The sequence below is a fragment of the Apostichopus japonicus genome, chromosome 8, assembly GCF_037975245.1.
Source record: "Apostichopus japonicus isolate 1M-3 chromosome 8, ASM3797524v1, whole genome shotgun sequence".
NCBI lineage: Eukaryota > Metazoa > Echinodermata > Holothuroidea > Aspidochirotida > Stichopodidae > Apostichopus > Apostichopus japonicus.
The window spans coordinates 1,297,013-1,318,288 of NC_092568.1; the positions used below are offsets into that span (position 1 = coordinate 1,297,013).

The window sequence follows — 21,276 nt, forward strand, 5'->3', positions numbered from 1 at the left end:
CCATCTCAGCCCATGCCCGTAACCCTCAAAGTCAGTTTTTGTCTTGGGGAACTGCTCGTACATCGATCCTAAGGGAAGTTGAGATAGATTTCACTGAGGAGGTGCGAAACTAAAGGCCCACTATAAGCATAGGCAACAAATTTCCTGAAAGATGTAAGTTCAATAACGTTCATCGACGGCTGGGTAAAGGTGTGTAGGGGTTGGGTAGGTGGCAAAAGTTTGTTCGAGTAGTATGGGGTTAGAGGGATGGGAAAGGTTTAGACTACGGCCAAGAATCTGAACTATTTAGGGTCACAATGTATCGAACGGGTAGCTGTACTGACCTTTGACCTCGCCAGGGTACTTCACCCCTGGCCATGTACAAAATTGTGCACGCGTCTCTGTCATGCGATGATGTATACGTTATGAGGCCGGGTACGTACGTAGAAATTCAATTCATCTGTGTGGCCTGTGTCAGGGAGTAAGAGTTTGGGAAACGTGTATCCTACCAGGAAAACCAAGTAGTTATACGCATTAGCAGAACATATACCTATCAGAAATGGTGAGGAACGATCGTACTAAATTTGAGTCAAAGTATTTAGCCAAAGCTAGTTTCAGGTTTTTTAGTTTAAATACCTGTGTCTGAGTACAGGTCCGACATTCATTAGGGTATAATTACTTGTTAGGCTAGGGCAGGCTATGTAACCAACGTAGGCTAGGCCCAGTAAATTTGTGCTGGTATTTAGAGTCAGTCAGACTCGGACAGAGGCGTTAAGTACGTTAGCGGGTGTGGAACGTGGTGGATAGACAAAAGCAGGAGTTGATGGGATTTCAATAGGGATGACAGCAAGTTCTTAGAAAGTTTGTCATTTTAATGGGGTTAGGATTCAAGTGTCAATATCAAGGTCACTCTGCTGTGCTCTCTTGACAATTGAGAATACACTGCAAGCAGGTTTCAGACTTGCCTAGCTAGGCTAACAAGTATAAAGTCGATTTTTTTTGTACAAAATCTAATTTGCACTTTGCATGTTATGATGCTTATATTGAAGGTTGATGTAATGTGTCATTTACAATATTTGCCAACAGGCTGATGTTATTCGTGTCGTAGTGAGTGGCGCTGCAGGCCAAATTGCTTATGCTTTGTTGTACTCCATCGCCAAGGGAGATGTATTTGGATCAGACCAGGTGAGACATTAAGAATTTCAAATGCATAACCAGTCATCATATATATGTTTCATCAGTCTGGGGATACTTGAGACATTATTTGGATATGTATACCCTATCAGTAACTTCAGTATTTTGGCCATTCTTGTTTGTAAATTAGTCAGTCAGCCCAGATATTCTGTTCAAATATTTCAAATTATTTGCTTGCCACCAACATGTAAGTTATAGTAAAGTGAATTTGTTGAGTACAAAAAATGTTGTATAAAAGAGGTGATGATGTACGACTGAGTAAAAAGTTAAAATGCATGTGTACATAAAACTTCAAAAGTAAGCTTTTCTCAGCAATAACACCTTAATTTGTAACAAAACTGCTTCCCTGCATAGTTTGCTGCCTGTGTTGTACCTCCTTTCTTTACAGTGTTTGTGTAAGTGTTGTGTGAAGTTGTTTTTGTATGCAAAAGCTATTATAATTATACATGGAAATGTATTGAATTTAATATCAAGCAAATTTTCCTGTTCATGGAGTTGCTATTAAAGACGTTTCATTTATTTCAGCTTGTTTCTTTTATCTCTACCTCTATCAAGTCACTTAATACTTAACTGTTTCTTAACACAGAGGTTGGACCTCGTTCTACTTGACATCCCACAAATGCTTCCTATACTTGATGGAGTCATCATGGAACTCCAGGATTGCTCTCTACCTCTCGTAAATTGTAAGTCAAAAGCCTCACATTGGGAGCATTTGGTGGTGGACACTGGATATGTTTGGTGGTGGACACTGGATATGTTTGGTAGTGCACACTGGATATGTTTGGTAGTGCACACTGGATATGTTTGGTAGTGGACACTGGATATGTTTGGTGGTAGACACTGGATATGTTTGGTGAACACTGGATATGTTTGGTGGTGGTAGACACTGGATATGTTTGGTGAACACTGGCTTTGTTTGGTGGTGGACACTGGATTTTTAAGAATGAAGATATGGTGGACCAAGTATTGCCATAGAGATTAACATATGGGTTTTTCTTTTTTATCTAGTGTTATAAATTAGCTGAATGCCACAGAATGCCAAAATTTTGTTGCGATCAACCTCTTGGAAGGTTGCCAATTTGATTCTTATGGCATTAGTCTTTGTGTGGTGTGTGGATGACATCATATATTGTCTAGGTCTCTTTTAAACAACACAGACAATAGAATTGTACATCATGACCTAACGAGACCACAATATGCAACATGTTTCTTGTACTCATTGAGGTGGACCCACAAAGCATATTATGGAGTTGAACCAACAGGCACTTTTTGAGTTTGATCTAGTGTATTTTATACAATCTCAAATAAGTTTTAAGTTCTACAAAAACTATCACAGTCTTGCACTCACTTTGCTTTTTTGATGATTACAACTTTCTAAGACTTTAACCACTGGTGACCTCAAATGACCTTCAAAGATATAATACGAAGGTTTTTCTAATTATGTGTATTATTATGAAGTTGAACCACAATGTACCCTTGGTGTACATTGTTTTTAAGCTAAGTCATATTATGCACCAACATATATAACTACACACACACAATTTCATAGATTCCTTCTACCTTTGGCAAGGAAATCAAATCAAAGTATGTTTATACATATATATAATAAGCTATAACCTATAACAAGTATGTTACCTTGGTCTGAAACTTTCATCTGTAGTGATTTGCCATCCCAAAATAATTGTTAATAAAATAACACCAGTGTTTCCCTATGTGAAATATATTTGTGTTCACCAAAGTTGCCTAAATGCCAGAGACCAACAGCACAAAAACTGTAGGATTCGTAAAGCCTCATGTCAAGTACAAGGTATCACAACCTTTCCCTACTTGAGATGTGTTTAACAAGGTACATACAGCATTTTCCAATGTAGACCTTCGTTGCCCTTTGTACTGTCCTGACCTGTTCATGTTATATATAAATAACCTACGGCTGATAAAATGACCATTGGAAACTTATGTGAATCGTAAGATGTAGCACAGTTTATAAGATTATCTCATTTTATGTTTACTTCCGCTGACCACTTTCTTAGTTGTCACACGGGTAAGTCATTTCAATATTTTCATTTCAGCTCTAACCCCAACAGCTGATGCAGATGAAGCCTTCAAGGGAGCTGATGCAGCCATGTTGGTGGGTGCCATGCCACGAAAGCCTGGCATGGAGAGAAAGGATCTCCTCAAAGCCAACTGTAGAATATTTCAAGCTCAGGGCAAAGCAATGGACCAGTTTGCCAAGAAGACAATCAAGGTACATTATTTCTTTATTTTTTCAAGAACTCTTTGGGTTTGTTTATTCATGGAAGGTGGTGGCGACACAGAGATGGTAGTGTGATGGGGCATAAAAAGTGTCACTATTTGATTCATAATTCTTTTCCAGGCAAATGTTGTGGCCATATGGATTAAGCAGATGGGTCTTCTGTTACCATGCCATTTTCTGGTGACATCTCAGTCACATATTTAAGTAGGCAGAGTGTTCATGCATGGTAAAAGCTAGGATGTGAACGGTTTTATTGACTGTATCTCTTTTATTTTTCTAGGTGCTTGTAGTTGGCAACCCTGCCAATACCAACTGCTTAATAGCCCAGAGATCTGCTCCGTCCATCCCGAAAGAAAACTTCACCTGCCTTACCCGGCTAGATCAGAACCGTGCCCAGGCTCAGGTAAAGCTCTGACGTCCCTATGAGGATGTGTTGCCGTTTCCTACTCCCATCTTTAATTTAGCTAGTTTTTCTTCTTCAACTTAATAACTCGCTCCTTTTTATTTGTTACTTGCCTTGGGTGGGCAACTGCAGCATCATTGTTAAGAATCCAGTCCAATTGTAAATTAACCACATTCAACACCCAAAAGTTTTGTTAAGTTGTGCTTGCAGTTGACAAAAGAATTATCAAAACAACCTCTTAAACTGAATGGATAAAACACTCCTTCTTCATAGTTGTGGCAGTAATGTCTTCTCTTCAGATAACGAATCCGTTATCTGAAGCGAAAAGACTAAAGTCAAGCCTAGCTTGACCTTGGCACAAAAACAAGTTGGATATGTTGCAGAAAGTTAAAAATGTTTGTTTATTCTGTATTTAGATTGCCGACAGGCTTGGTTTACCCACCAACAAGGTCTGTGATGTAACCATCTGGGGGAACCACTCCACCACACAGTACCCTGATGCTTTACACGCTAAAGCAGAAATAGATGGTGTCTCTACGCCTGTCTTTGCAGCAGTAAAGGACGATGCCTGGCTGACTGGACCTTTCATTGAGGTGAAACCACGTCTGATTTGAGATAGTTTAAAGACCTCCAGCATATAGAATATGGCATAAGAAGGAAGTGAAAGCAGTATTGTTATCAATAGGCGGTAGAGTACCTTTGGAGAGGGATGGGGAATTTGGCAAAAGAGAATGTTGTTGATGGATGTCAAAGGTCATACTAAGTCAACCAAAGTCAAGTGTGCTAATGCTTGCTAACAATAACTCCTTACACGTATAACTTGGTTGTAATTTAGATGTCACGTAGTAGGTCCCTCTGTGAGTGAGTGTATGGATCCCAGACCTATAGTGAGTTAGTATTCTAACATAGTTACCTGTACTCGTAATCCAACTTTTGGATATGTAATCATGCTGTGGGCATTTTCCGTAGTAGCATAGCAGCTAATTCAATAATTATGTACTCGTTTTTAGATCGTTGTACTTGTACCAATCTAATGGGAAATTCTACTTCTACGTCTGCTTATGGGGGCGGCACTTGTACTACAAGTCTGAAGGGTCCATTGTTTGAAGAGGTCATAAGAGATAATAGTTTCCAGTTAAGATGGACAAAAAGGCTCACAATTGGCTCAACAATAGTCAACTTTATGAATATGGTCTGACCAGTGCCAGCTCAAAAGAAGAAAGTTAATCATCTCACGGGAATCTCTTGGCAGTGAGCTTTCTTGTTTACTTAACCAACTTATTGGAACCCCCATTTCTTTAAATACTTAATAGTGAACAGGAACATTTGTAAATCTGTTTCATTGTTGTGAGTTATAATATCTCTCTCCTTCTTTGTGTTGATTTCAGACTTGCTTCTTGCTAACGGTCGTGTTATTTTATTATGTTTTATTTTATTCGCATTATATTCAATCGTGCGATTCTTCCTTTCTTCGTTTACAGACTGTACAGAAGCGTGGTGCTGCAGTCCTGGCTGCCCGTAAGCTTTCTAGCGCCATGTCGGCGGCAAAGGCCATTTGCGACCATATGAGAGACTGGTGGTTCGGCACCCAAGGAGTAAGTGGTCTTATCTTGTCTACTGTGATGTTGTATTCAACCAGCTGATCGTATTTGATTAATATATCCAGATCGATTCCAATTCCCACCATTTTCACTCCACTTGAATAGTTCTGTGTTCTGCATAAATGCTACATAAAGTATCCATTCTAGGCAGAGAAGGCGCATGTAGCCGGTACCTACCAGTGACTGACAACAAGTCGACTCTGATTCATGTACTTGTGAAGTAGGGCGACAGTTTAACCGAGATACATTTGATGTAAGGGTATGGTAGGCTCACCTTAGATACGACCTACTCCTGTTTACATATAGATAATTAAGTCTGGGTTTATCTGTTGATTCTATATGTCTGATTTGACACTTTAACTAAAACAAACTGAAACTACATTTTATGCTCAAGATTAATAGAATGGCAAGAGGTTACCGGCTATTTGAAGATGTTTGTAAAAAATTGGAATTTTTGTTTTATGGGTATTGCGGCTATTGCCCCTCCCCCCCCCCAAAAAAAAAATATATATATTTACGATGGAATGAAGATAATTGAAATGGCTGTAGAAACGCATGCTTATTAAACAGTCTTTCAATGTTCATGTAATCTGTGTTTTTCACCTTTTCACAGGATAAATGGGTATCAATGGGGGTCAGTTCTGATGGTAACACTTATGGAATTCCAGAGGGGCTCATATACAGCTTCCCCGTCTGCATTCAGAACAAGCAGTGGACTATCGTGCAAGGACTGGAAATCAACGACTTCTCACGCAAGAAGATGGACACTTCTGCAAAAGAACTGGCAGAGGAGAAGGATATGGCGATGGACTTCTTGAACGCCTGACTCTTTGCCGGTGAAGGAAATGTGTCAAAGCTCTGAGTGATTTGAGGTTCCTCTTTGATAAATTAAGTTTGATCTCTTCTGTGATTTATCTGCTTAAAACTGTCTTGCTTTCAACCTAACTGATGTTCTACTCCAGAAGCCTCTATATTCTGTCAGCATCTGTCCCTCGTTTCTGTACACCCTCAGCTCATTTTCAGTAACTGGATTTTGATTTGTTTACAGCATTTAGAGCTCTTTTCCATGTCTTTGTTTAGCTGAAACCACAGAATTACCCAAATTCACACCCCCCCCCCCCATCCACAACCCTTCCCACTCAAACTTGACAGGTTCTCTCTTCCGATATCGTCTCCTAATTAGTCATTGTAATATTTCAATTAGCAATATCAGCATGAGCTTATTTCCTTTACCAGTAAAGTAGTTATCTTTTCCTTTTTCCTCTGTTTCATATGAAACAGTCTATATTTTTCCGGGTGATTAATTTGTATTTGAAAGTAAAATGCAGGGTTTCAATAATAAAGATCTGTCACAATCAAAGGAACTTTTTGCAGATCGAAAGCAGAAAATGATCTCAGAAGATTTACAATAAAACCATTTAACAGTGGATGTTTTTCTGCCATCGATATAGTATTCACATTGTGATGTATAATCTTTAAAGTTCATCCATTCCTATAAAGCCTATTTGCCTTACCTTTTACTTGTCATATTTCTCAACTCTAAAAAGCCAATTTGTAGTGTTAATTTATTTTCCTCCTCCTTTGATAGTAAATTTATTCATTTTATGTCCTCTCATGTAATGAGATGCTAATACTGATTAAACGCAAAGATTCTTCTAAGGCTCTCTTTAATCTTTGATATCTGAATGTTGATTTGATTTGAATCTTGATCTGAATTGATATCTAAATCTTGATTTGAATCTAGATTTGTTCTGAATCTTGATGCAGTATCTTTCAAACCTCTTGTCAAACTGATTGTGGTTTATTTATCTAAATGATCAAGTGATCATGATCTATTAAGAAGAATATCACTGAATATTAACGTATCGAACGATCATTTGATGATCTCATCTCGACACTTTAACAAGTTGCTCACAGAGCCTTTAAACATTTACAGTAGAAATGAGTTGTCTGTCGTTTCCAATTGCAGCTGTTGAATAAACGGTGACTGATAATGAAATTTGTAAAATTTCCTTTCTTTTGTTTCTTTTCATTGGTGAAAGGATTTACCTGTTCATGGATTTACCCTTTCATGTGTTGCAGATATATTTGTCAATGTGTGGCTTTTTCAACAGCTTCTTTATATTGATATATCCTATCCAGTCAATGGGAATACAGTGCATAATGTCATAGCTTGTGTACATGATATCAACTAGAAGCTCATCTCATATTTTGTAATTAGCTTCCACAAGAAAACCATATTGTTTTTAGAAAGGTCTTTTGAGGTCACCAAAGTGTGACCCTTTGATTTACTTCCACAGATATATTGCCTGTTTGATGTTTTGCGTAGAATCTTCATAAGAACCTTCATATTTTTGGTGCAGGTTTAAGGTCATTTGAGCATCAAAAGTGTTATTATTTCAAGCAACAAGACCAAACTAAAGATGGAATAAACATCAATCATCCTAGATATGTACTAGCTCCATAGAAGGTTTGCATCCAATCTGAAAGGCTTGTTATGCATTCTGTTATAAACACAACCATACTAATAACCATCACTACCGCCCCGTAGTCTTCTTTGGCATTAATATGTACTAAATAACCACACAGCAATATGGAAACACTTTTTTAACCAAAATTTGTGTGAAGAATTGTAACAAAACACAGGACAAAGATATTTGGACTTTTCGATTCATTTGACCTCAATGAAGAGACCACAGTTTTAGCAAAAAAGGAACATTATACAAAAGCATGATTGCATGATTAGCTTACTAACCACATTAACGCCAATAGAGAATGTTTAGATTGCCATAATGGAATGCCTGATGATGAGGCTTTTACATTTTGTTCCAACATAAACATCAAGTCTGTGGGAACTCATAATTGTACAAACAATTATAATGTTTCTAGATTATTCTCTCAAATAAAGGTGAATTGATACTTTGGCTGATTTCTTTACAAAATTTACAATGATATGTCAATTAAAAGATAAGAATATAAGAAATACTACATGTGTTATATTAATTGTGACACATACAGTGTTGGATTTTCAGAATATAGTCTATCAATAGTCTATCATAAATTACACTTGATAGAATCACAGCACAAAGGTATTTTTGGCAAGAAAGTTTTAGCAACCATGATAGAGCTGACAAAACTACCTGCATCCTTCTGTATACAAATTGGAAGCCCCTAGTCTTTGTACTTTTGAAGTGTAAAGATATTTTCTTTCACCAATGACAGCCCCTACAAAATTGTTAATGTTGGGTTTGCCAATGGAAAAATCCAAAAAATGTGTCTTCTCAGGAACATATTGATCCATGGTAAAAGCGTTTTTGATGTTCGCTGTGGATTCTGGGAACCATTGGTATTACTTTACAGCAGGAGTTCCCTAAGTGGGGTGCATGAATCCCCAGGGGTGCGTGAGTCCATCCCAGGAGGTTTGTGAGATGTTTCTGAAAGTCAAAACTAGAGTACTTTTTGTTGAACTAAAATCTAATATATCATTTAATTTAGTTATGTACAAAAGTCGTGCATTATCGATAAAACTCTACAATATTACACTTTTACAAAGCACTGTTATGCGTATTGTAGTATAATAATGACTCAGATCGTGGACAACTCTGACATCCACAGGGGGTCCGTGGGGAGATAAGTTCTAAAGGGAAACGCTGCTCTACAGTGCAGTTTGTGCTTTTAATAAATTCATTGTAACTGTTAAGTCTAACGGAACCAGATAACGGTTGATAATTATCTAAAATAATGTTGTCTCTTGTGAAAAAAAAACTTAAGAATAAAACTGTTTTGTACTAAAAAATAAATGTCCTGTCAACACAACAGGACAATTAGATGGATGACTTTACAAATGGAAGCCCAATTAATATATTACAGTAGTTGTGACATGTTTAACATGCATGTGAAAGTAACTTTAAAATCAATTGCAAAGACATGATTAGATTCAAGCAAAGCAGTAACACTCTGTCATATGCTAGAATGAGAGAGAAGTGATATAAAGGCAAGACAAAAATTGTTGCAAATATGATACATTTGGCAAAACCTGCATGAACATGAAATATGTCACCATTCCAACACAGAGATGTGTTTTACTAACTTTATAATATTTACAAGCTGTCAATGAGATATCGTCCAAAACACTACTGTCACTACTGACTTTCGGCATTGAAACATCATATTGAACATCAAAAGACATCAAATTATTTTTGCCAGAAGGAAATGCGCTATAGAAAAAATAAAGAGAAAAACTGAGAAATCTTAAACTGAACTTGTTAAATCATTGACGGCAGTGACACTCACAGCAATTTGCTTCTTCACTGGTTATATCATTGTTTAATTGAACACATGTTATTGTTTGTGCATAATTTGGAGAGTCTGAATCTTCAGGAACTCTGACAATGTGGAAATGGTCGACACATATCAAGCTCTTTCAAATTTACTAATTACTGCCCTGATCATTTATTACTCGATGAAATTTTTGTTACTCTTTGCCGATGAGAAAATATGAAATCGGTAACTCTTGAGAAAATTATTAACCCCCAAAGAAGACAAAGTTTTTGGGAGTTATTTGTGGAGGACTACAGGCACTTGGTGATAGACACTGTTGGCAAGTATAAACTCAGTGACGTAGATAGTACTAACAGTTTACATCCAATACAGATACTAACTAACATACATGTGTTACTCATTAGTTTAGGCTTCTACAAGGTAAACTTAGTTCACTCTTCAGGAAGGTTTGGCTGAAGTTTAGCTGTTAGCAAGTTCAGGTGCCACCAATTTGCATGGGATGATGGGAGCACTCCCAATCAATGAATATTGTTTTTGTAATCTGCTTGACCCCTCCCTTTGGTCATGAACTTGACACAGAGGTCATACCAAGTTGTCTACCTTATTTGTTGTTCAGGTTAAAGCAATGTAACAGAAAATGACTGCATGCTGTGCCAACTGTGTGACAGGTCTATGCTTGAGGGAATACGAAATGTTTTAAAATAAGGATGTTCATTCATTGGTTTAAATCTCTAGTGTAGGAACCTGCAAAACTGCTGCAAGTAGCTGCAGTGCACCAATTTCAGAATTGAACAGAATACATTATGGTCACCTTATGGTGCTCAAAAAACCTCAAGCACACCTATTCTGCAGGCTAGTCGAAAACATTTCTTACTGGATGCCTGAGTCTTCAACAGGTGTGGAGAATTGATGAAAGGTAGAAACTACAGAACTGACATCTCCTAGGTCAGGATCAAGGATCAATGATGCTGCGATAGCCAGAGTCGTCTAAATCTTGCTCTGAAGTTGATTTAGTCAAAGACTGTTGGGAAAGATTGGAGTCTTGCCTGGTTGGCGTAGAACTAAAAACAGGATGGGAGAAATCATCCTGACTTTGGTTGTCGTTATCCATGATGCCGTTGCTTTCCATTTCTGATGTGGTATCCATGTATTCAGGAAGTCCTTCTTCACTTGAACTTGCTTTGTTGCCCTCGGAAGATGATCTTTTAGTGGAATCCACTGCAGATGATCCAGGTATTGCTCCATCCATTTCCTGCAAACCATGGTTGTTGTTTCCTTCAGGCAGTTGGATTAAATACTTTTCAATGAGTTTTACTGCATCAAATCTTTTTATTTTCTTTAAGATTGCCACTAGTTGATCAAGACCTTTCAACCTTTTTGATATCCAAGCATCAGTCAAAACAGCAGAAGTGTGATACTTGCTGCGCTTTTCAAAAACGTCAATTTCGGTTAAAGTGTACTTTAGCTCAGCTGCAAGCAATTTCCAGTTGTTACCTAACGAATTATCAATGTCCAAGCAATTAGATAGTTCTGTCATTATGATATAACTGTCAAGAAACGGTGGACATGTTGGAGATTGACCTGCATCCAGTTCCTTCACAGAGCAATATCGTGCTTGATGTGGGAGGAAAAAATCTGCCACCTACAATGAAGGGGGAGACAAAAATGAATGTAAAACAGCATAAGGTTATCTGCCTTGTAAAATCTCTTACAGTAGGTCAAGATTTTCTTTACCTGAACTGAACTGCATTTTGTACTGGATTTGTCACAATTATGTGGTCACATACTTAATTTAACCACTCATGACTTAAATTATTCCCACTTGGTTAGTGGGGCTACATACGAGGGAACGACTTACCTTCTGGACAATATACTTATGCACTTGAAAATGCATAAGTATATTGCCCATAAGGTAAGGAGTTCCAGATGTAAGCTGACCACTGATCGCTACCTACAGACAACAGCAACCAAGAAGCCATCTAGAGGCATATACATACATAGCAGCTTTTAGTTCAGTTTCAGTTAATAATGTCTCTTCATATCCTCCAATGAAATGAAAGAAAGTGAAAGAGAATACAATGAAATATACAGATATCAAATAACATTCATAGAATACATTAATTACAAACAAGACAATGTAATACCAGAAAGGAAAGAAAGAAAAGACACAACAACAACCTGCGAGTATAACGCATGAAAGTATACACAAGAAGAACTAAAAACTGACCTAAAATTACTACAGTAGTAGGTTACTCCTTACACTAAAGAAATAAGAACATTCAATCAAATAATGACACTCATACCCTAGAATTCCCTGGTAACATAACACACTAACTCTTTCACTGATATTGTTGTTAGATAATGGCCGTTCACTGTGGGAATTCTACTTAGGGGATAAATACGAGGGGAACCAGTCTTAAATTTGATTTGAGACCGATGATGACGTCATTGAGGAGGCTGAGCGGACCGAGGCGATAGCGTCATCAGAGGTCTCAAATCAAATTTAATACGGGGTACCCTTGTTTTTATCCCCAATCATAAATGACCCTCACAAATGTTAGGAAACGGCATTTTTTCGCTAATTTTGCTGATCTGTATTTAATTCTCCTTATGCCTCCCTTGATCTTTTTCCTGAATGACTTAATAGTCACCTCTTGTAAAACAGCATTTTCATCCGACGAACATTAAAAAGTGAAAAAATACGAATGAAGCAGTGTCGTTTGGTCTTAAATTTTTGTACTTTAATCAATTCAAATACTAAAAAATGGAGGGAAATGCAAATTCAATAAGAACAGATGAACAAATTTCTAAAGATAAAACATTTTTTTGACCTATCAGGTCAAATTGCGCAATAAACAGATGCTGAGTTGTGTGTGTTCTGGAAAGTCCGTAAACGCTACAACAGTTAGGCTAGCAACGTTGTCTGTTGCTTACATTCTTTTGAGTAGAACTCGTCTATCTCTGGTCAGTAGATGAACCGTTCAAATAAACGTTTACTGGGCCTGAGAATGAGCAGTTTTTGAAGTGGTTCCGAGCCACAGGCATTTATGAATGTGTAATACAACCGAACATACAAAGATTTAACAGAGCTTTTACGGGGAGAATGTAATACAAGTATGTCATTCATCCCATCAGTACAGTGTGCGCAATCAGATTACATCCCGCTATGTCTATACATACCCACATAAAAGAGACACTATGTGTGAATAATACATACGTTCCCTGGCTTCGCTCTGCAATTAACTCACAAATATAGAACAAAGAAACAGTGTGGATCTAAACTAGCAGGTAAAGCAATGAATGACACATTCGACCACAAGTATATTACTACAATTTGTACAACATTGGCTACAACTTCTGTAGAAATGTCAACGTTATCCCATTGACATTCAGTTACATTGGTCTTTGGACTTACTTTCTTCTGGAAATCAAAAGAGATACTCTCCCTATTGTCTTCTTGTTGAGCTTTCAGTGTGCCCTTTAACTTTTCATCTCTAGTCGAGCTGCTATTCCTCTTCAACCTTATGATAGCAGCACCTCGGGTTCCAAACCACAACTGTTCATAACCTATTTCCTAATGGTTGAACAGACAATGATTCAGTGAAACTGTGTTCTCATGTGTTGAATGTTGACGGTTAATTTAATAATTACACGACAGTATGCCTGGTGAATAATCAGCATGATCCAGCCTTGAGTGCATCAACGATGAACAAAATAACTCTGTTATGTCCAACTTTTTGACCCAGCTTGTTCCTGTTTGAAGCATTGAATTAGTTGCCATGTAATCTTCAGCAATTGCCTTTATAGGAAACAGCAGTGTTGATATTTTTAGAACTTTGCTAAGAGCAGGGTATATCAATTAATACGACACAAAATGCCCTCTGAAATTCACCATTCCAAGGAAAGAACAAACAAACAAGAATATAAAAGTCAATGCAGTTAAGGAACAAAATGGTATAACATGATAGAAATTACTACAAGTCTGTATCAGTTTGGTAGATGGGAGGGCTATAGTAAGGTACTATGTGAAGTGTAGTGTAGTGAGAAAGTCCATTTTAACCATGGATATGTACATCCAAAATGTGTGCACTGGGAGTAAATGTTCAAGATTCAATTAACTAACAACAGACATGCTAACAAACAGTGTTCAATGGATGACTTTCCTCCATTGCGTCTGAGGTTGTTAATACTAGCTTCATGAACTTACCGTGTTGAAAATCACTATTTTACACTGCTTGCTGTGAATTGTGTAATGGACTGTGACGGATTTCCCAGACTTGTCAAGTTTGTAATCCCTGTAGCTCTCATCTAAGAGCACCTTACTTCCGTCAGCTGTCTGTTGTGCAAGTAATCTCTGTAAACAAAAGCAAAATACAATGAATGATTTGACACTGTAAAAGAATACTCTACGATCATCAAACCTAAACAACTTTGGTAACTGATGAAGTTGAGACCACGGTCACACGTACGGTATAAAATTGCATCTTCCGACCATCGTTTCTTAACTATAGTCCGACCATATTAAACTAACTTTGGTAGCGGTCACACATACTCACACAACTTTGTTATATATTTGGCTCATTATTATTCACAGACAACTGCATCAGTGAGTTAATTTTGCTTTTGCAAAGCTATAATGAGCAGTTGCGGTGGGTTGGTCAAGGGTAACTGTTTTGACAATGTTTTGCAGGGTTTTGAGTTGTAAGTATAATATATGTAATCGGGGATTTCCAGCCGAGGTCAGTATTTACGCTAAAATGATTAGTTGAACAATGGTCGGACCATGGTTAATTCGGGGCTTACGATGCTAATTATCATCTTTAGTGGACGATGGTTGGACGATCGTCAGAGTAGAGAGCGGTCGCACGCAAACCGTACCATGGTGACATCCTTAATGTTAAGTAGCTTGGTCAATATATTGTAGTGTCACTCATTTGCAGTAATGCCTTTTACCAACTCAAAGCATTTGACCAAACTAAGCTACTGACTTTGTACAGTATATCTCTAGTTAAACACTAATAATAAAGAAAACTAATAAATTTCCAGGAATAACATGGCTCTAAGAAAATAAAGTAGCAACTTTAGCCAGCTAAAATTTTAAATGATATTCATAATTCATAAACAGTATAGAAAGTAGTGCAAAAGACTTCTATCACCTGATCTGAAAAGCAATTAAGAGCCAAATATACACAAAATTTATTTCAACTTACGTTGTAAATATCATTGTCACTATTGCACATCCACAATTTTATGATAAGGTCATCCTCAGGGTCATCAATTTGGTAAAGAAGTGGGAATGCCCGCAGCATCTTACCAATAACACAGGTTCCATCCTTAACAAATACATCAACGTCAGAAAAATGAGTCAGCCATATTTTGCAGGACGTCTCATGAAGGGTCGACTCAGAAGATGCTTTTTCATCTCGCTCCCATACTGAATCTGACCATACAGAAGAAAAAGGGAATTTGAAAGAGTGATGCTTTACATGTGACATGAGTTCTCACGCTCCTCCTCCCCGCCCCCCCCCAAAAAAAATATGACAGAAAACTAAGGAATCCAAAATATAATACCGACCATTCATAATGTTATCGTCGATACCAATTCATTAAGCATGTACAAACAGTACAACTTTCTTTAGTATTACACACTTTTGTGCACTGGCATGTATGCAGCGACTTAAGTTACCAACACATTTAAGTCCATGGAGATTTGGTTCGAGATTTCTTTATTCATATCCACGGATGCCCTTAGGCTAATCTCTAATTGCCAACAGCCTCTCCTATTCTAATGAGGCGTAACACATATGTTATCTAATAGGCTGGTCGGTGGGTGGGAATACTGTAGATTATAAAACAAGGTTTCCACAACTAAACCCTTGGTGACTCCAAATGACATAAAAAATAGGCTTCTTGTACTTAACATGTCACAACTTCATACTAAATATGCGATTGGTCCAAGCTTCCCTTCTTGAGACATCGTGTTAACAATGTGTTCACAATTTGACTCCTGGTAAACTTTGACCTCCACAAAAACAATAGGGACCTTGAACTCAATGTGTCACAACTACATACTACATGAGATTGGTCCAAGCTTCCCTTCTTGAGATATCATGTTTATATCGTTTTCACAGTTTGACCCCTGGTGACACTCACACACGCAAACACTCATTTGCCTGCATGACTACAAAGGTTACCATAATCATTGAAACCAGAAAACATAAAGCCAGTTGGCTTTGCCATACAATTTGTTTCAAAATTCCACATAGCTACAGTATCTGATTAATGTAGAGCAAGTTAGTTAAATTTGTCCAGAAAGTGTACATTACCCTTCCCCCCTGGATGACCTCTGGTGTAAACCTCCACCTGGTATTTTGGAGGCTTCACAGTACCACTACTAGCAACTTTTATTCTGCCACAATGTTTAATACTGAGAACTACAGGTTTCCTGAATACTGTTCCATCAGGTTCACATCTTACGACTGGTGTAATTCTTGGTGTCTCAGATGACTGTGGACAGCCCTCTGCAGCAGGATCCATTAGAGTTATCCTAATCAACTGCCTACAAGCCAATGCTCCAGGTGGGATGGTGAGATGTGTATCGCTTTCTGGTATGAAAAGCTTACCGCCCTCTTCATCGAAGTAGTCATGGTTGCTAGCAGTGCTATCAGCATCTGGCAGGTCTTGGGTTGAAGGATGATCTGGGAGTGAGCGAGGCTCTGCTGATCCAAAACCAGAGTCTTCTCCAAAGCTGCGGTCCTGTGACTTCTGGTCTTTGTCTAGCTCTGAATCCATTGGGTTTGTAAAACTGTAATGAAAGCAGGATTTAAGTTCTTTCTTATCTATAGGTAACACTTTCACATACAGTACATTTTTATAAATTTTAGTTTATTGAGATCCAACAGTACTGTCTGTAGACAAAGCCTAGCATATATGGCTTTAGGGTTCTAATAGTTTGCATAGAGGATTAAAACAAGCCAATTTCTTTGCCTCTTTCATGATGAAGTATTCTAAAACTTGAAAAATGGAAGTTTGTGTTGCGGATATTTCATTATATTTGCCTGATTGTCAGTTTAATAAAGATGGCATTCTGCCCAACACAATCAGTGAGCCAACAGATGCGGAAAATTCAAACCATGGATGTATCACACAATAGAATTAAACCGAAATCACACAGTTTTAGAATTAGTGGTATAGTTTTACAGTAGTAGGAATAGAGCTTTGTAATCACATTTTCTTTGTGGAACCATGATTAGGCATTATAACTTGAGGGTAACTTTTGTCTCACTGTAGAAAATATATGCATGCATGAGGTAACTTTCTCAGATGTATTAAATCAGACTGCAGGAAGTGTCGAAAATGCAATCCACCTGGCTCAGGTAGACATGTTTCTAAACCTTTACTTTTCTATGTCTTTCACGATAGTAAGCATACATTGTTCAATTGAACTTCACAGGATATTCACCTCTTCTTTTCTCAATAAATTAATGACAATCAATGACAACCAATGCTTACCCTGTTAACAGGAAGATCACAAATGAGCACTGCAGTGACTAGCTATGCCTCCTGAAGATCAGTTCAATAGGCACTACAACAATGCTCATTTTAGCCATGATCGGTTACCTGAGCATTGCACTAACATAGCCCTAGTGCTTATTTACTGTACCAAATGACCAGTTCAACAATTTTGGCCTAATCTATAGTGTAACTTTGTGTAGGCTACTTCTCAGAATGCATGTACAACTCTGAAAGATGGCGGTGACACCCATGGCAAAAAAAGGGGCATGATAGCAACGTTTGCCATGCATCCACTGCTGTCTGTTAATTTCAAGCCCTTCATCAGTAATGTATGTTGCTAACACACAGAATAATAAGGCCTAGTAGTGCAAAAGTTGCAGTTACTACTAGTCTAACACAAATGCACAGGCTTTACTTCAGGATGTTGAATACTAGCAGCCGAGGCCTACTGCCACTTTTTCATGAACAATAACAGAAACTTTCTGATATTCTGAATTCTCCAAATAATAACCAAATTTGAGCAATGCAATAATAATAATAATACAACTTATTATGCGCACACACCACTCAAAGAATGTTCATGGCGCAATTGACAATTAGAAATGATACAAATAATACAGAATAATACAAGACAATGACAGAAGAAAAACTCATATAAAAGCTTTTGTCATTAAGTGGGATTTTATGCTCTTCTTAAAGTTAGAGAGAGTAGATGTTTGTCTGATTTATAAGGGAAGTTGGTTCCATAAGCGAGGGGCTGAAATAATAAAAGACCTACCCCCCCCCCAAGAATTTTTGGACTTAATTTCAGATAATAAAAATTGAGAGCTGGATCTTAGATTACGAGAGGGGACAAAAATATGTAATAAGTCAGAAATATACATTGGACCATGTCCTTTAAGTGATTTATAAACAAAAAGGAGAATTTTATACATAATACGATATTTTACAGGTAGCCAGTGCAGGTTTTTTAAGACAGGGTGGATATGACAATACTTATGAGAATGAGTTAAACAATACGCGCTGCTGAGCTCTGGATTAATTGGAGTCTATGAATCTGTTCTTGTGGAAGACCGAGGAGTAAGGAATTGCCCATATCCAACCTTGAAGTGATAAAAGAATGTACGATTTGTTCAGTTGCCTTATCATTTAAATATTTTCGTAATTTGTAGATGCCTCTGAGATGAAATGCAGCAGAACTTGTTATTTTGGAATCACCTACAACTGCTTTATGATCTACAGGTAGCAATTATAAAAGTTTAAATGTACTACTACTAGCCAACTTTAGGCCTAGGGAAATTACAGCTATCCTATTCCTAGGCTAGACTTTAGAACTTAGAAGTTAGGGCTACTGTATGTTACAGCAATTAGGCTAGGGCCTAAGTTAGGCTAGGTCGAAGTTGCATTACGCCATTAGCCTTGTCCGGGCAAAATTTAAAGGGACTTTTTAACTTATACAAAAATAATGGCTAGCAGTTACACCTGTTCAAACTGACATGACAATTTATACCTTAGCATCAACTTGATAGCAAGCCTAAATATTTCACTAGATGGGTTGTTCGGCTAATTCTAGTTATTGATCGAGGAAAATGTCCCGGTATATTTTGGATCTTCTTTTTTCTTCTTACGCAGACAGTATGCATCATACATCACACGCGCGTGCGCCGATCTAGTACGGGCAATATTAAACTTACCGCCCTTCTTCGCACTTACCGTTATAAGCAGGATCGGGGAATAAAATTATCTCACCTAACGTCCATGGTTACCAGCGACACCTGATATAAAAACGCTAGATTTGCCAAAATAAAACCCCAGAAAACGCTAGATATCATTTTTGACTAACTTCTTTTCTTATGTATTGTTTTCAATAATTCGTTGCACTGATTCATATGATAGGTACTCTAGTGATCAGTTTTAATAACAAGTTGTAACAGTTTATCATAATCCGGAAATAAAGAAAATTATCTGTGGGTTTAACAAACGGACCGATTCGGGCCTAATAAAAAACCGTGAATACAGTTTACACAGTATTGTAGTGTAAATTGCACGAAAACCTATAAATAGATTTTATAGGGTCAGTGCTAACTGGTAATTTGGTCTCGAAAGAAAACTAGAACTTATTTTGTTAATTACCAATTTTGGGCGAAAAGCGATAGACTCTGCCAAATCTGAATAACAAAACGTTCGCTAGAAAAGTTTTAACAAAATACCGCTATGATCTAGTGTAACCAGATGTAAAATGCATTGAGGTTTCGATGACTTCATTGCACTAGGCATTTGCTTGTTAGTAACCAGAACTAGTATTGGTATGAAGTGGTATAAACTAGATTTTCGGGTACATTGACCAGAAAGTGGGGATAAAGGTAATTTTTCAGCTTTTTACAGGTTTGCAATATGTGTAAGTCGTCAATGTATATTGTTTTGTTCTATGCTTGTGTAATGTGAACACTCACTAACACAGAAATAAATATGTGGAAAAGTAAGTGGGCCCGACATTTCGATCCTGGCAGGCACTTCTTCAGAGGCTGAATGACAAGTAACAGAAAATAAAAGGGACAAAATACAAGCACAGAATACAGATAGGTCAATGAGCAGGGTGAACACAAAGGAGATTGATGTAAGAGGATAAATTGACAAAGGGTGGAGAGAAGAAAGAAAAGAAACCAACAGAGGAAGAGGAGAGGTATATGAGCTAGATAAACTGTAGAATGACAAAGACAGGAAAGTGTAGAAAAAAGATGTGGAAGAGAGGGGTGACAGAGGGGAACAATGGGGGATGGAGGGGCAGAAGGAAGGTTAGTCATGTCCTTCATGAATGTTGAGCCCATGAGGTTGAATGGGCCGAAGGCATTGCATCCACAGCCTCTCTCTGCTGGGCCGTACTAGGTCAGGACGTATACCTATAAGGATGCCATACCACACCTGCTGACAACAATACGCTTTGCATCTATTTGGAGGGTCGCTGGCGCCATCTTGTCACACCTAAACAATGACTCTCGCAAACGGTGCCTACGTTATAGTACGTAACGAGGTTTTGATGAAATCCTGATCTTATCGTCAAATATCTTTCATTTTCACATATAGAAACACTTGATGCACCAGATGAGCTCGAATTACAACTCCCGGGTATTTAGCCACTGTTTACAGAGTTGTTCTTACTGGTTGAAGAAAATCCTATAGCATGTTCTTAAATGTTGTACAATCTTACGTTATAGACTCTTAATTAGATACATTGCCAAATGCCCAGCCGTCTATATCGTCTATTACTTTAGTTTAGTAGAAAAAAAGGGATCAGGAGTGACATTCAAGTTGCCACCAAGGACCTTATAGGAGAGGGAAAAAACTGAAGATACAAAGAAGCAGACCCGATTACAATGCTCAAAGTGTTTGTCCAAATCATTCTGAAACTCATTCACTTGCACTACTGGCAAGTACAATTTTCTCAGGCAAAACCGTTACACTCATTCACAACCAGCTATTAGCACCAAAAAAAGGTAATTCCGAATATTAATCCTACTTTGTAACTTCTGAAGTTTAAGACAATGACCTCTGGAGCAACTACAATTAGCAACATGCAAATGTCAGACCAAAATGTTGGGGAGACGGCTTTACAGAAATATTTGAGCCCCTATAGGGAGCAGGTACTCCGAGTTGGAGGGCACCAACAATATTGATGGAGGGGCACCAATAACAAAAGAAGGGCCACAATAATCATGTGCTGTTACTTTACTTGTGAAGTATTTCATGATTGTGAGATGTTATGATTCGCTGTCCATTCCGCATACATATACCGTTAGACGTGTCTCACAATTCTGTATATTTTTTAATTTTAAGATTTTCTTAGAATCTGGAAAATAACTTGGGCACTGAATTGCCTAACGTTAAAAGATTCTACACAAAGTAGCAGTGTAGGTTGACGCATTTGGGTGAGCAGTTGATCTTCAATTTGCTGCAAGCGACTAGCCCGTGGCTTCTATGTATTAACTTCTGTGCTTAACCACTGATCTCGTCATCATTTAGAGATCAGTATTACGATCGTTGCCGCCGTC

General features: G+C 37.8%; 2 protein-coding genes across 4 annotated transcripts; one reads left to right on the forward strand and one right to left on the reverse strand.

The window, feature by feature from the left end:
• Positions 1-381: 381 nt before the first annotated feature.
• On the forward strand, positions 382-7,430 carry LOC139970770 (malate dehydrogenase, cytoplasmic-like). Its single transcript, XM_071976743.1, has 8 exons — positions 382-541; positions 1,066-1,164; positions 1,760-1,856; positions 3,243-3,418; positions 3,708-3,830; positions 4,247-4,423; positions 5,312-5,425; positions 6,045-7,430. The coding sequence occupies exons 1-8, from the start codon at positions 539-541 to the stop codon at positions 6,255-6,257; spliced, it is 1,002 nt and encodes a 333-aa protein (XP_071832844.1). The 5' UTR covers positions 382-538; the 3' UTR covers positions 6,258-7,430.
• Positions 7,431-8,087: 657 nt separating this feature from the next.
• LOC139970769 (netrin receptor UNC5A-like) lies at positions 8,088-18,968 on the reverse strand. 3 transcript variants are annotated; one of them, XM_071976741.1, is made up of 6 exons: positions 18,941-18,968; positions 16,039-16,517; positions 14,923-15,152; positions 13,920-14,066; positions 13,128-13,286; positions 8,088-11,354 (listed from the first exon to the last, which is right to left on the reverse strand). In XM_071976741.1, the coding sequence occupies exons 2-6, from the start codon at positions 16,502-16,504 to the stop codon at positions 10,665-10,667; spliced, it is 1,692 nt and encodes a 563-aa protein (XP_071832842.1). In that variant the 5' UTR covers positions 16,505-16,517; positions 18,941-18,968; the 3' UTR covers positions 8,088-10,664. The 3 variants fall into 3 exon arrangements, with proteins under 3 accessions (XP_071832842.1, XP_071832841.1, XP_071832843.1); XM_071976740.1 differs by lacking the exon at positions 18,941-18,968 and adding an exon at positions 18,738-18,912; XM_071976742.1 differs by lacking the exons at positions 13,128-13,286; positions 18,941-18,968 and adding an exon at positions 18,738-18,912.
• Positions 18,969-21,276: the final 2,308 nt, after the last annotated feature.